This window comes from Triplophysa dalaica, chromosome 11, assembly GCF_015846415.1.
Source record: "Triplophysa dalaica isolate WHDGS20190420 chromosome 11, ASM1584641v1, whole genome shotgun sequence".
Taxonomy (NCBI): Eukaryota; Metazoa; Chordata; class Actinopteri; order Cypriniformes; family Nemacheilidae; genus Triplophysa; species Triplophysa dalaica.
Genome location: NC_079552.1, coordinates 11,355,663 through 11,372,258, shown reverse-complemented (window position 1 = coordinate 11,372,258; position 16,596 = coordinate 11,355,663). Strand labels below are relative to the sequence as shown.

The following is a 16,596-nucleotide window of genomic DNA, read 5'->3' as shown; positions in this document are numbered from 1 at the left end:
ACACCCTTCACACACCTTCGAGAGTTTCTGAACAGCGCTCCAGCTGGTTACTAGCGATACTGCAACATGACTACTGTATAACCAAACGGTATCATGCAAACTACAAACGGGTGACAGTGTTTTAACTAGTAGGCCGAGTCAGTAAAATTAAAACAAGAAATAAATTGACAAAAAAATACCTTATTATTAGAAATCAATTAACACCCCTTTACATTTTTGTTTTTTTTCATTTCGAATCAATTTTCCTCATCTTTTGCTATTGAATATTCAATCCGGACATTGTTAATATAAGTGTTATTTAAATCCTATGACTGTCCTGTGACAGAGTTAATATAATCCTGAAACATTTTTAATTCGCTGAGGGATCAATCCCATTGGACAATGTAGGAAAACGAGTCAGGTGGTTTCTAAGGAAGGTTCATTCAGTCCGCTACGCCCAACCCGGATACACAGATCATCTGTGGAGGGGAGTGTTGTAGGGGTTCAGCTCGCAACTTGTAGGTAATTCAGCACCACGGGGGGAGGGACAGCTCCCGGTGTATTCACGTTGCGCCGATGCTATAAAGACGTGCACAGCTGGTCATAGCATAGAGGACGGTGATACGCCCGCAAAGGGTCTGCGTTTAAAGGGACTGGGTCAAACTTGACTGCATGCTGGATTTTTCGGTTTTGAGGAGGTCACTTGCATGTCCAAACTCGCCCGGCGTAGTAAACGCACACTGGGACTGACGAACGATGGCGGAGTGTGGAAGGAAGGGACTGTCGCTCCTCGAGAAAGCGCGTTCTCGCTATGAGAGCCTGCAGATTTCCGACGATGTGTTTGGGGAGTCCGGAGACGACAGCAGTGAAAACCCATTTTATAGTACAACGGGCGACTCGAATTCGGACAACTACACGGAGTCAAATGCAGACGATGCCCGAGCGCGTGAAACTAGGAGTAGTCAGAGCTGCGGTCCCCCTGGGTCCGTCTCCAACGGCCAAGCGCAGGAGGAAGGATGGACCGACGCACTACAGGACATCATCATTCCCCACTATCAGGACACACATGGTGAGTTTAATGAACGTTATGTCTTATGATAAGCTCAATAGATGCAATGCAGCTTTATGAGCCTTGAGAGGCCGTGTGACACACCGTGGGTCACACTGCTCGCACGTCGTGCAATTAAGATCACAGATGGGACCCTTTGATGGTAACACTGGTTTGCTTTGATCTCTCCCATCAGATGACTCGAACAGATGACACAAGCCCTTGAAATATGGATCACAGTAGTGGAATTACAATTGACTGGCTATGGGCGCAGACTATGTATGATAGGTTTAATCATTATGACACATTGATATTATTGCACCTGTGTCAGGGCAGAAGGGTCTCTGCATGGGTGGCTGAGTTGAGCCGCTTATTTCTTGATTTTATTTAGAAAATCTGACTTTAAAGTAGTTTGGTTGCTCCTAAGATTTACACAGGCTATTAAACTGTAAGTATCAACAGTACAGGTTTCTTGCAATTTGACACAGTAGCGTGCAATAATTTTATTCGAATAAAAAAATCACATGAAATTCCGCAGAGATTAATATAATTGACACAGATTATGGCTATTGTTTAATTTCAGTCACTAGCAAATCCAGTGGTTTACGTAATAGAATCATTTCTGTCAGAATAACAAGCATCTATTTCTCCTGTAATAAGCTGCACTTTAACTGCTATTGGTGTAATCTAAATGAATTCACGAACAGGTGATCAATAAAAATCATGGAAAAGTGTTCAGTGAACAGATGATGCTCGAAATAGGAAACATTTAGAAATAAGTTACATATGCCAACGTTCTAAGCTATCAAGCATGCTAAATAGGTATCAGTAAAAAATTACATTATTCATGTCACATATTTATGTTTTCCTGAGACCAGTAGATGCTACGCTCTTGATTAATGCCAAACCTTTCAGACGTGGTTGTTCGGATGGTTCTGTCTGTCACCCTGGGGGGGATATTGGCCATCTGGCTAAAGGTTTTGCTTGGTCACGAGCTGAAAAATGATGCATTAAAGGTTAAGCATAAAGTCTTGGCTATAGTACTTGGGCCTGGTCTCATAGACAAGGCTGAGCCTAAACCAGGACTATGCCTTAGTTTATTTAGGCTATTTAACTCGCTTTTATTAAAATGCCTTAAAAAACATTACTGGTGTGCATCTTGAGACAAAACAATGACACTGACATATTTTTATAAATGTCAGGGCAGGTTATATGCAGTTAAAACAGCTTAAAATTTATTTTTGTCTGGGACTAGTTCAAAGCCTTTTCTGTGAAACCGGGGCTTGGTTTCATTGGAACAATCTTGTAAGAGTCGGTAAGATAAAGTCAATATTGTTTAGGTCCACATAATGAATATGTTTATTATTTTAAACCAGTGAGACAACTAGAAGACTAAACGGAAAAAGGTACATTACATTCTGTGACAACTTCCATGCAGATAAACTACCAAATATGTTTTGCAACCATACAAGCATCTGTGTAAAGAGATGAAAGGTGTCTTTCATGTTTCCTAAAGCAGACATTTGTTTAAAAACCGAGACACACATTAACTTTGTTTGACTATCATATTTGAAATGGAGCCATGTGGTAATTTAGCACCTGCTGCGAGATCTAAAAGGATAAGATCGATTTATAGCAGCTTGCTTACTTTTATAAAGGAGGAACAGAGAAGGTCTGCAGTAGCTGCTGGTGTCGTCTTTTCAATAATTAATTTTGGAAATTACATCAGATGTTCTTCAGCAACTCTGACTGTAAAAAGATGATAAATACAACTTGATGTTAAATAGAAAGTCTGGGCAGAAGATTTGAACACAGCTATAAGAGTCATCCTTCAATCCATCAATCCGTTCTCCAAATGTTGTTTATTTTTTAATTGTATAGTATTCTGATATCATATTGGAAGTGGATGACATGGCCATGATCTGGATTAAGAGTCGTGTATTACATAACACTATAATCCAAGTCAAGACCATAACAGATTTTAAGAGCGATACTGCATAAACACAAAACGGTTTATTCTATCAAGTCAATGTTTTGTACACTCCAATAAAAGCTAAAAATGACACCATAATTTCATTCTTTCTTGCAGCTACAATTTTTTTACATTACAAACGGAGACATACTTTTAATGCAACCGTCTCTAAATATATATTGTTTGCTTGAAGATGTTTGTAAAGGGTGTGTTCCATATTACATTTTGAGGACTCAACAGTTTACTTTTGTAAAACGCAGCGTGGAATTCAGGAGAATCAATTGCACATTCTCTGGCTTCGGCGTGTTGGGATCACGGTGACAAAATGTTATGACCACCTTCTCCAACCTGTACTATTACAACACTGACAATGGAGATAAAGGTGTTTTTTTGTCTTTTGCTTGTATGGGTGTTCACAAAACATCAGATGAAGTATACACGTTTGGGTAAGGATAATTTAGGATCAATACAAAACCTTCACAGATGAATATAAACTGCTGTATTTGTTCAAGGTAATTGCTTCTTCCATTGTCAATGTAGAATTGAGATCCATGAGCTTTTCATTGACGTTGCAATGATTCATCATTGGCTTTCAGAGCTTAAGTTAGATCGAGATGCTTCCTCCTTCCTCCCGGTGCGCTTCATCTCTGAGAATCATTATGTCTTTTAAGACTGATAAAATGCCCATTAGAGTTTGTATTTTGTAGAGTAAAATATAACAAGAGAACAAATTAAGCAATCTTCTGTGAGATGCGTTTCAACAGATTTCGAGCCGATAAGATCAGCTTTCAAATCACATTGTTAATGTACCATATGCTCATTAGTATCTGATGATTTTTTCCTGTTAGGAAGATGATGAGAAGATTTCAGTCCTGTATTCTGTAGATTTTAATTCAACAACTAGATATTGAATTTACCAGTTTCTGCCGGTACTTGAACAATCTCAATATGAAATTTGCTGCAGGTCCGACACAGAAAATGCCGGCTACAGCCACTGCAATAGATTTCTTCCAGCTGTTTGTTCCCGATAACGTCATCCAGAACATGGTGATCCAGACAAACATGTATGCCAAGAAGTACCAGGAGCGTTTCGGAAGCGAAGAAGGATGGACCAACGTGACACTGGCCGAGATGAAAGCCTTCCTGGGCTACGTGACTTCGACTGGCGTGAACCGCTGTGAGTCAGTGCTGAGCATCTGGAGCAGTGGATTCTTCAGCAACCGCAGCATCGCGCTCAAAATGAGCCAGGCACGCTTCGAGAAGATCCTCAAGTACTTTCACATCGTAGCCTTCCGCTCCAGTCAAGGTGGCAGTCATGGCCTCTATAAGATCCAACCCTTTCTGGCCTCACTGCAACAGAGCTTCAGCTCCAGCTTCCGGCCATCACAGACACAGGTACAGAGATACACACAACATTCATTACCTGAGCATCTCAAATACATAAAAGCTATCTTGTATGGAATTCTTGAATATGAATCCAGAAAATTCTTGAAATAATATATTTAAAACACTGCTTAATGCATACATTTCAAATACAACACATTCTGACAAAAAAAATCCTCTATACAAGCAGGTATTTAAAGAACGTCAAACTCTAAATTTGTAATATGTTAAATTAAGGTACAAAAATGACAAACTCAAACCTAATCTCAGTATGAACTTTTTTAGAAACTAGGGCTAGCAGACATTTTCCATGTCTGTGTCAGTGAAAGTGGGTTTAGGGATTTAAATCAGAGCATGTTGTGCTGTAATTGGTAGCATTTGGAGTCTGGTCACATGTCCTCGGGCTATGTGCTTTTTATGGCTCACTATTCAACTATTCAGAACTGCTGATTGCAAAGATTCAGCCGTACTAAATGCACTTCTGTAGATTTATTTTTGTTTGCTTTGTGAAACATATGTTTTTTAATGCAAAATCCTTATATGTCTGTCAAAAGGAAAATAAAAGAGCTAAATAACTGTACTATAATTAATACAATAATATGATTGTGTAAGGTAATTGTAGTAATTATACCATTCATATAATACACCACATTATTACTTAGTTCAGTCTTTTAAAAATAAAAATAATTACACACTCATTGTGTGAGACATTTAAATGTCAGGCTAACATTAGGAAGTATAAATTATATAAATGATAAGTCATCCATTTCTTTCACATCTTTCTATCAATAAAGGGATACTTCACCCAAAAATGAAACTTCTGTTTTCATTTACTCACCTTCAAGTTGTTACAAATCTGTATACATTTCTTTGTTCTAATGAACAAATTATGAAAGATATTTGGAAGAAAACTTTTAACCAGACAGATTTTGCCCCCATTGACTACCATATTAGGACAAAATACAATAGTAGTCAAAAGTGCCTTAGAACTCTTTGCTTTCCTTACATTCTTCAACATGTCTCCTTTTGTGTTCAACACAACCAAAAGCATTTTAAAGCAATGTTTCCCATTATGGTAGTCAATGGGGGCAAAGTTTGATTCTAAGCATTCTTCCAAATATCTTTCTCTGTGTTCATCAGAACGTAGAAATTTACACAGATTAGGAACAACTCGATGGTGAGTAAATGATGTCAGAATTTTCATTTTTGGGTGAAGTATCCCTTTAACAAATGGGTGGTCTTAGATTTTTTCTTTAATCAAAGATTCTGCCTTCAGACAGAAAAAAAGTTATTTTACGTAAGGGCCAGAATTTGAGCAGTCCATTATTCAGTGAAAGTAACTCACCCTTATTAAATTCAGTTCAATGAAAGTCCAGATATAAAGAATTAGCATTTGCGGATGTACAACATTGTTTTTCAATCATTATGAATAATTCACAGACTATAAAGCATAAAGCACATTTATTATTTGAACGAATCGTATGAGATTTCTTCAAGAAACTAGTTTTGTGAATATCTATGATTTTTTTTCTTGCCAGAAGGCAGTCTGGTAATGCAGAGAATTTAATGAGGTGATTTTCTTACTCTGCACATTTATAATGTTGTCCAATGTATTAATATATATATATATATATATATATATATATATATATATATATATATATATATATAAAGGGATAGTTAACCCCAAAATAAAAATTCTTTCATCGTTTATCAAGTTTTTGGAAAATGCTCATTACCAAACAGTTCTTGGTTCCCATTGACTACCATTGTAAAACTGGGTTTATAAATGTCTTAGTTCTGTTGAACACAAAAAAATGTGAGGAGTTTTGGACAGAAAACAGTTCTGGGGCACTTTTGGCACCCACTGTCATTTTTCTTCTTATGTTTGTCAATGGGGTCCAAGAAATCTTTAGTTACAGGCATTCGTCCAAGTATCTTTCTCTGTGTTCAACCAAACAAAAAATTGTATACAGGTTTGGAACAACCAGAGAGAATTCATGAGAGAATTATCATTTTTACATAATCTTTTGAAACACTTCTTATATTATAATTTATTTTATTATTCACAATTTCACCTTGCCCAGTTTTCCAATGTTTTAATGGAAACAGTGCTGCTTGTGTTTCGTGAAGCTTTGCTTAGCCCATTTCAGAGACAGACCCACAATTACCCGCCTACCATGAGTAAACTAAACACCATCTGCGTCTCTCAGCTTTTCCAGTGCACCATGGTGATAATACCTTGACAGTGTGCCAACCAGCCCACTTTGACTACCATGGGTTTGATCCCTTTTCTCCCATTGGTAAAGAAACAAGCATTCAACAGCAACCCACATGCCCTGTTTAACTGCATGACATATAAAAGATCCCTGTTTTAATATTAGATGTTATGCAATGTGGAAATGAGAGCTTGGCCGCCATGTAAAGCTTGCGGTGGTTGCTGGGGTGTTTGTTATCCGGTTGCTAGGGGTGGTTTCTAGGTGTTTTCTATACTTGACATCCTCGAGATATAAACATGTTCTTCAGTGTAAATCTCTGAGATTTCTTGGCCTGTTTATCGCCTGGCAGGCATCTTATTATCTATTTTAAAACCAGAGATCATACCTCACACCTCCTCTCATTGTCCTCATCAACATTTCATCATGTTTTTCCCGAAGGCAACATACAGAAATGATGCATTAGCAGGTGTTATCAATTCTAAGTGCCACTGCTTTGACTCAGGTACTCCATGAGCCCTTGATTGATGAAGATCCAGTGTTTATTACCACATGTACAGAGAGGGAGCTGCGCAAGAGGAAGAAGAGAAAGTTCAGCCTGTGGGTGCGACAGTGCAGCTCCACTGGTTTCATCTGTCAGGTGACTGCTCACACACACACATGCATGCAGCTTCAGGGGAGGATGCTCGCTAATAGCTCACAAATGCATTAACTGGTCCAACTATTTAGGTCACATGTGCACTAATGAAAAGAACATCATGTGATGCCAAAGAGAGTTTGGTGTTGAAAGATCATCGATTCTATAGGAACGAAAAACTCACTCACTTTGCCTTATTTCGATCATTTTTTTAAGGAATAAGTTCATTCACATTATCAGATGGAATCAATGAAGTAGCAGTTTACCAAGAAAGCCAAAGCCCAGACCACTTAACATAACTACTTTCTTTTCTTGGTTTGTGCCTGTGAAAGAAATGACTGCTGCTGTGTGCCAGGGGTGTGGACCAATAAGACAAGAGGATTTATTATCTTGTATTTTATTACATTTGGCTAGGAGTTATAAATGGGGAATTTAATAATGAAACAATGAGATGCTAAAATGCTATTCAATTGTAATACTATTTATGAACTCTTTGGCTAGATCTATGTGCATCTCAAGGAGGGTCCGGGTCCAGATGGGTTGGACACACTAAAGAATAAACCTCAGCTTCACAGTCTGGTGGCCAAACAGCTCTGTCAGAACCTGTCCGGCTGTAATGCGATCATCTTTACTGGACCAAGCATCACAAGTCTAAACTTGTTTCAGGAATTTGAAAAACAAGGTACAGTGCTACAGCACTGCAGTACTTTTCTGTGAATCTGCAGCAGCATGCGACAATACATGATGTTTTATGAGTTGAATGGATTTAATATGATGTGGGAAAACCCGGAAAAACCAAGTGAGAGTGACACACTTACAGTGTATTATAATAAATACTGCTATATTGTTAAATGTAGGAAACAGTGAGGTGCTGAAAGTCAGCATGAGGTACTTCTGCATGTGTTTTTCTCTTTTTTTCGACTAATCTTCTCTCTTTCCCCATTTGATGTTCCTCATCCCCTGCAGATTTTAATTACACACTGACAGCATCCTGTGGCAAGCAATAAATGGAGAGAGTGAGAGGAAGTTGACCTTGATATCTCACAGCTATGATTCTCATAGACTCTTTGAATGCATCAAGCTGGGCAAATAAAATACACAGTTAAAGGGACAGTGCAGCCAAAAATGTTAATTCTGTCACTATTTATTAACCCTTATGTTGTTCCAAACTTGTATGACTTTCTTTCTCAAAAAAACATACATGGAGATGTTACACAGAATAATATTGACTAACATTCTCAGTCACCATTTAAATATTACAGTAAAAGATGCAATGAAAGTAAACGGTGACTTATAATGTTCTTGGTCTTATTCCACAAAAGATTTACACAGATCACAGATTAACACAGCGGATCAGCCATTATGACTTCTTCTCATTTATTTAGGTTAACTTTAAAGGGGTCATATGTGTTTTTCTGTGTCTGTTATAAATTGCCCATGCATGTATTAGACACGTAAAATTGGAAAAATTTAAGTGTCGGAACGAAATTTGCATTCTATCTAAAAGAGAATGCGAACCCAGACCTGCCTGAAACGCCTCGTGTAACCACACCCCCACACATGTACATCACTCTGTGGTATGATTTGACTAAGACACCTTACTTGCGTATACATGTGGGCGGTCTTGTAAATCTCATTGTACCGTTGCAGCCTGATGTTCCGAAAATGGTAAGAGATGTTACATTTCTGTGTAGTATTCGATCAATCACTACGCACTAGTGACCTGGCCAATCATAGCACACCTCGCTTTTCAGAACGATGAGCTTTGTGAAATATCAGAGCGCTTCAGAGTGGCGGAGCAAAGAGGCACAGTATGTGGAAAATACAGTGTTTTTTAACATTCAATCGTGTATACACATTGTATTACATCTAAAGCAAACAATAATATTCGCTTTAGCCAAGTCAAGTGACCCCTTTAAAGGTTAACTTAAAACGGTGTTCTGATTTATTTTGTCTCAGCAGTCAGATCATTAGGAGAGCGAGTTGAGTTAAGACTCTCGAAGTTACTCTAAATGCTGAGAAATTGCCACAATCTTTGAGGAAAGATAAGTCACACAACTCATCCCTGCTGCCTGCTGAGAGGATGAATATGAGCAATCATATCTCATTCAGACGGGCTGAAGCGTCTGGCAGAGCTGTCAAGAACACATTTGCTCACAGCTTTGCAGACAATAATGCAGTACAGCCTAGACATCATTTAAAATGCTCAGAAAGAAAGCCTTGGGTTGAACAATTCCTGGTCACTGTAGTGTATTTTACTATAGTATACCATACTAAATATATAATAAAATATAAATGTAGGTTTTTTGCACTTCGAATACTGAAAAATCATGTTAGTTAAATTAATGGTAGTCTAAGGTGCCCCAGAACTGTTTGTTTTCCCTCATTCTTCAAAAGCTCTCATTTTGAGTTCAACAGAACAATAAAATATATATATATATGTCCTACTATGGTAGTGGACAATGCCCCAGATTTAAACAGGATTGAAATAACCTGAGGGTGAGTAAATGATGACAGAATTTTAATGTCATCATTTAATCACCCTCATGTCATTTCAAAGCTGTACGACTTCCTTCCTTCCGCAGAACACAAAAAGAAGATACTTTAAAGAATGTTGGTAACCAAACAACGGTGGTACAATGGTACCCATTCACTTACATTGGTTTTGTGTCCATACAATAGAACAGAATAGGTACCGCCGTTGTTCAGTTACAAACAGTAAATGAAGAGTAAATGATGACAGAAATGGCATATTTGGCAGAACTGTCACTTTAAAGTCAACCTCCAGTCGTGACTTACTTTGCTATACAGTACAGTTCAGTGAATACTCAAGGGTGCACATTCATCCTCAGTGTGCTGCATAGACGTAGTCATTATTTCTCCAGGATTATATACGAATGATAATTTTCTCTGTCCTGCAGGGATCTACTGCTGCGGCTTGCTGAGCACCAGGAAGAGCGATTGCACAGGTCTTCCTCAGTCTATGCTGATGAACACAGAGAGCCCACAGCAGCGCGGTCAGTCTCGCATTAAAATGAGAGGAAACATGTCCATAATCAACTGGTACAACAAAGGCAACTTCAGGTTTCTCACTAATGCCTACTCTCCGACCAAAGAAGGTAAGAGGATGAAAGTTCATGGTATCCTCAGTTTATAATGGGGAAAACGTGTGATGTTACAATGGTTGATCACTACAATGCAAACTACGAATTATGGTACTTAAAAAGAAAATACAGAACGTGCATGATGTCCTTTAGCATGGCAGGCTGAGCTGATTTTATGGGGATGTGAATGGATTAAGAATATCCGGCACATCACAGGATTATGATAAGCAAAGCTTTTTCACTACACTGTGTTGTAGAGGGTAGTCATGCATCAATTCAATCACACTTTATCTTCAGTTTTGCCCGTTTGGTAGAAAGGGATTTATGTTCTTCCCCTTTTATCCTCTTTATCATCTGTTTTCTCATTATTATTATCAACAACTAAGCATATATGCAACTACTGTTATAGGGTGGAAGCATTCATGTCAAATTGTATACAGTATAACTCAGACTGTACTTGTACACCAGTATTTAAAACCTAGTTCTAGTTCATTCAAATTTAGATAATCAGGAAATATTTTAAATGTATAGTTCACCCAAAACTGACAAGAAAAAGTGCCCCAGAACTGTTTACTGTCCTACATTCTTCAAAATATATTATTTTGCGTTCAACAGTACTTTTTCCTACTGTGGTAGTCAATGGGATCCAAGAACTGTTTGGTTATAAGCATTCTTCCAAATATCATTCTGTGTTCATCAGAAAAAAGATATTTATACAGATTTGGAATAAATAATTACAGAATCTCATTTTTGGGTGAATTATCCCTTTAAGTGAAGAATTTTTAGTAGCCTAACACATCCGTAGTTTTGTTTTTGGTAACTTGCTCTTAAACTTGCTTGTTATACGCAAGTTTATGCACACAAACCTTGTGCTTTACAGAATAAACATTTTTGTATGGGTCAGTGGTAGCAAGAAAATCAGACTTTTGTTAAACATTTTGTCAATGCTTGATTACCCAAAACTTATATTTCAATCCCTGGAATTCGTTTATATAGTAAAAGCTTTTTCTATCTTTCCTATTTGAGATGAGATGTTGCTTTTGATTAATGGGGTCTGCACAATTTCATTAAAAACTCAGTGCTGATATTGCTGTGCTAAAGTCCTGCCAAGTTTTCTGTACATGACCTGAACTAAAACACTTTTCCCAGAGGTACTGCGGCCCAAGGTTTAGATGCAACTTAAGTCCAGGGTCTATAAATAGCTTTCAATTCAAGTTTATTTATATAGCTCTTTTCACAATGTGCATTGTTCCAAAGCAAGAAAATCACAGAAAGGTAAAACACAGAACAGTGCAAGATCATTCTAATAAATAATATCTAATAAACAAATAATTAAATAAATGCAGTCTCCCATGAGCAAGCCAACACTGCCCTGCAAATAGCACATATTCATTTCCAAAGGACACCAGTCTCTGCCAACATTGCAGTTTACATGCAATTCTGCTCTTAAGAATCACATCGTACTGTCATGTGAAGTAAATTGCTACAAATACTCCAAATGCAACAAATAGAAATTAGGATAGTTCACTCAAAATAGAAAATTGTCGAATTTGAAAAATGAAAATGGTTTGCACATCCTTCCACATATTGCATTCCAAACCTGTATTACATTTATTTCCTCCTTTGGAATACAAATATGTGTAATCAAACCCTTTGAGAATCTTAAACAAGGATGCAAAACCATCAAGGACGATGCAAGAGTGAGTGCAGAAAATGTCCTCATTTTGTCATCTTAAAAAGACTTTGAGAGATTTAGGCTGACAGGAGGGTGAATAAATGATGAACTGTTCGTGTATGTGTATAGAAGGCTAAGATATTGGAGAGTTAATAATGGTCCAGATCCCATGGCAAGGATTTCTTAACTCGGTTCTTATAAATGATGCTTCAATGACATCTTGTTTTTAATTATAATTGAATTAAATCTCAGATTAAAAGTCCACGGAAGCTTTACATGGTTAAATCACTCTGTAACACAGACAGTGAATCACTCTGAGAGTTTGTTGCCAGATTGTCAAGATCTTTTATTTTGATCCACGTTACGAATAAAGCAGGGGGTAATGCGGTTTTTACCATTTTGTATTGTTGAAAAGCAGCTGTACATCGTGAAACAAACAGACAATAAATATATAAAATATATAATAATAATAATATAGAATTTGGAGAAAATAAGAAATAAGCCACTTGCTGAATATTAGTTGGACTGTGAGTGACAGCTGTGCTCTGGTACTTTAGGGGTGATCATTAAGAGGAAGAGTGGAGAAATCCTTTGTCCCCTCGCTGTCGAGGCTTTCGCTGCACATCTGAGTTACATCTGCAAATATGATGACAAATACAGCAAGTGAGTTATGCATGACATCTGTTTTATGTAACACATTATGACACACTTTATGACTACTGTGAACTTCAATTTACATTTATTGGGCTTCAGATGTAGAACACAAGCCGAATGAATTAAATCGAGTCATTTTGGTTGAACATTTATTTAAGATCTTTGTAAATATTTACTTGATCAAGGTTATGCTCATTTTGATCGTTGCAACGTTCAGGCTGCATACAAAAAAATCATTAAAACAAATGTCTGGAAATCATCACCTTTTTCCATCTAGGTACTTCATTTTCCACAAGCCCAATAAGACCTGGCAGCAGGTGTTTTGGCTGACCATCAGCATTGCCATCAACAACGCTTACATCCTTTACAAGATGTCAGACGCCTACCACGTCAAACGCTACAGCCGGGCGCAGTTCGGTGAAAGGTTGGTCAAAGAGCTCCTGGACATGGACGACTGCTCACCCACACAGTGAAGAAGTCACATGCTGTCTCATAAGAACACAAAAACCCACACTTACATTATTAAACACACACACACACATCCTCAAGTTGTGTACTTCAGGGTTGTGTTTACTGTACACCCCAATATGTAATAAATACATGTGCCAAGTTTGGTTAAAATTCGATGTTGCAAATTCACATTTCAGACACCGTGCTTCTGGATTGTTAAATATCAGTGTACTGTACATAAATCACTACAGTCTCTGTAACACTTGCTGCATGAGAAACATGAAACGTGTAGATGTGCAATGATTTTTCTCAATAGAGTAATAGTAGTGTTGATGTAGTTTTGAACCCTGAGGTACGATGTTTTGTGATTTAGCTCTGTTTGTGGACACCATATCCAAGGCACTGACACACATACTGTATATATTTGGTGATTGAGGGGTTTTATCAACAAAATGAGTGTACATTCATGTCAAAAGGGAGATTTCCCAAATATCTGGGCAGTTTTCTATTTTATATCACTTAATATTTATAAGTTATATGTATGTATTAATTTATTAGTACTTTTTTAACCAGGCTATAAGATTAGTGGTTTAAACACTGCTGCAGGCGTTATATAATAAAGCCACACAGATAATGAGAACTATGCTTTCCCAATACTTTTTGCACTTAGATGTAGCTAAGATGCAGATTTGCTGGATTCATTTAAAACTGGTATTTGGGTAGTTGACTAATATGCAAATTTTGGGAAAAAATGAAGTTAGATCTCTTTTATTTATATCATATAAAATAGCATATGATATTTTTTATGATAATAATATAAATGCCTCATTCATTCATAAAACAATGTAATATTAACAGTTTGCTTTCTAACTTTTGCTGTCACACTATTGGACACACGTACAATTATCATCAGATTTACATTCTGTGACATAACATGCCAACATGGATAGTTCACCCAAAAATCAAGATTCTGTCATCATCATCCTACAATAGTTCCAAACCTGTATAAATGTCTTTGTTCTGGTGAACACAAAGTCAGATATTTGTAAGAATGTCAGTAACCAAGGAATCTCACCCCGCATATACTGCCATGGTAGGGAATATAAATACTATGGGAGTCAATGGGGGATGAGATCTATCTGGTTACTGACATACTAAATATCTTCCTTTGTGTTTAGTAGAACAAATAAATGTATACAGGTTTGGAACAAAAAATGAAATGAAGACAGAATTTGCATTTATGGGTGAACTGCCGTTTTAACTCTTTTTTTTTTTTTTTACTCTAATGGCTTTCATTATTGATATCTTGTTTATATGGTTGGCAAAAAAAAGATATACAAGTCTTATTTTTCCTTTAAAGAAAAGGCCCGATATAGAATACCAAAAAGAATGTACATATGACTTCTAATAATTTATATATTTTAATATGTGTGTAATAATGTGCATAAAAAAATGGGGAAGTGCTGTGTTTAAGAATGATTCAAAAAACGAATGATAACGAGAGATAAAACGATTAACTAGAATGTCTTTCTACTTTTAACAGGTTGTATTTTATGAGGTTGCCAGATCAGTCAAAAATGATCATTCTGTACATTGCTTTATTTTAACTGAAGTGATGGCATGTTACAATCACAGCTGTTTATCCATGGCATCATTTATCCTTTCAAAGAACAGAAACTGAATGAATTCACAATGATTTATTTTGATAATTTCCCTCAGGTTATAACTTTAATCAACCGTCTCCCCTCTTTATCACTGTGCTGTATTCATACTGGATAATAAACACTGTAAGGGACAGATGTACATAGCTAGCGGATTTGTGTCACAGACGTTTGGGAAATGAACCCACAATAGATGAAATTAAACATTTCCATTGCTTCCCCTGTTGTTAACTGTGTGCACCTGCTGTCATTCTTTGTGGGGATGCAGAGGAACACTGAACACTAACAACCCAATTAACATGTATTTCAATAAGTTTGTCAAAGAGACGACTCCTTAAAGCTTCATACCGAGTGTGTACTCTAAAAGGTCAACAACTGCTGAAAGGATATAAATGCCATATTTTTTACCTGTATCTTTTGTTTTTAATCAAGACGAAAGCAATGTTTTATCTTTCCAGAAAATGTGTTATGAATGTCATAAACATTGTCACCATAACTTTGGTTGCACATCATTGTAAGATTTTTGTACATGTGATCTAAACTACGGCCAATAATCGATAATTGCCACCTGTGTTTATGTACAGTAGTCTAATAGGAAACAAAAGCACCTTTTGTTTTTATGTACCACACTCCATCTTTAAGTAAATCATTTAATCGAAAGTGAAGAGGATGATAGATTGAAGTGATGGTTTAAACTGTATGACCCTACCATAACCCTATCTTGGGTGACCATAGGGTTTTGTAAATACAAGTTATACTGTTGTGCAATAGTAAGAGAAAGATTTGGGTGCTATGAACATCTCTGCCAAGAACATGTGAGCCAGTGAAAACAGCAAACTAATGAAAGTTCCTACTGGTGCAGTACATAAATAGCCCTTCCAAAAGACAACGCTACTGTACCGGCCGCTAATGTTATACAGTATGATATAGGGCCAGCTTTGAATGGCATTATAGCAATTAAACAAAACTGACCTTTTAATAAAAGAAAACAGCTGTGGCTATTATAAAACATGTGTTCATTTAAATGCTCATTTAACGGACCAAAATCGTCAATAACAACCTAACAGGAACCCTGCTGGACGTGTATCTATTCATGTATGAATGTTGTGAATGTGCGGTGTCCTGCTGTACAGTATAATGCTTGTTGTAACTTCACTGTGAATGCTGAAAAAAGGTGTACGGAAGGGTATCTGTCTGTCCGTGTGATGATGTGTAATCTGTCATTTTTACTATCGCTGTCCGGTCACCAAACTGATGTATACCCCAGCTCTCTGCCTCCGTGCGAGTTTACACCTATTTGCACACTAATAAATGTTGTTTATAAAGATTTTTCTGCACTACTTGGTTGCAACATTTATATGGAATTCTACATGCAAAATGTACATTGTAAAAAAAATAACGGCAGGGGCGCCAAAATATTCTGCAAAATAACAGTTCTTTCTTGTAAAAGTACATGGTTTTCCTGTTTTTCTTGTAAATTTACGGTCTTTTTCTGTAATGTGAAATGTCTTGATCATATTTCCAAAAATACTGTAAAAAAATTATGGAATAAAATGAACATTTTCCAGCAGCTGGGGTACCAGAAATATACCATAAAAAACATTTTCCCCCATAAAATGACCGTATTTCTAAAATACGCAAAACATCTGTTAATAACATTAAACAGTAAAAAAACTGTTAACAGTAACATTTGTGAAAAATCTGTAATAACTCCAATATTTGTGAAAATACAACATTGTATATTGAATGGCGCTTTGTCAGCATTACAATTCAATTATTCTGTTGGAAATTACACTGAATATTAAGTACTTAACCAG

The 16,596-nt window shown here is 36.8% G+C and overlaps 1 protein-coding gene across 1 annotated transcript; it reads left to right on the top strand.

The window, feature by feature from the left end:
- The first annotated feature begins 440 nt into the window (after window positions 1-440).
- pgbd5 (piggyBac transposable element derived 5) lies at window positions 441-16,579 on the top strand. Its single transcript, XM_056760516.1, has 7 exons — window positions 441-1,048; window positions 3,964-4,394; window positions 7,104-7,238; window positions 7,737-7,917; window positions 10,157-10,354; window positions 12,572-12,677; window positions 12,946-16,579. Exons 1-7 carry the CDS (start codon window positions 736-738, stop codon window positions 13,139-13,141), a joined length of 1,560 nt encoding a protein of 519 aa, XP_056616494.1. The 5' UTR covers window positions 441-735; the 3' UTR covers window positions 13,142-16,579.
- Window positions 16,580-16,596: the final 17 nt, after the last annotated feature.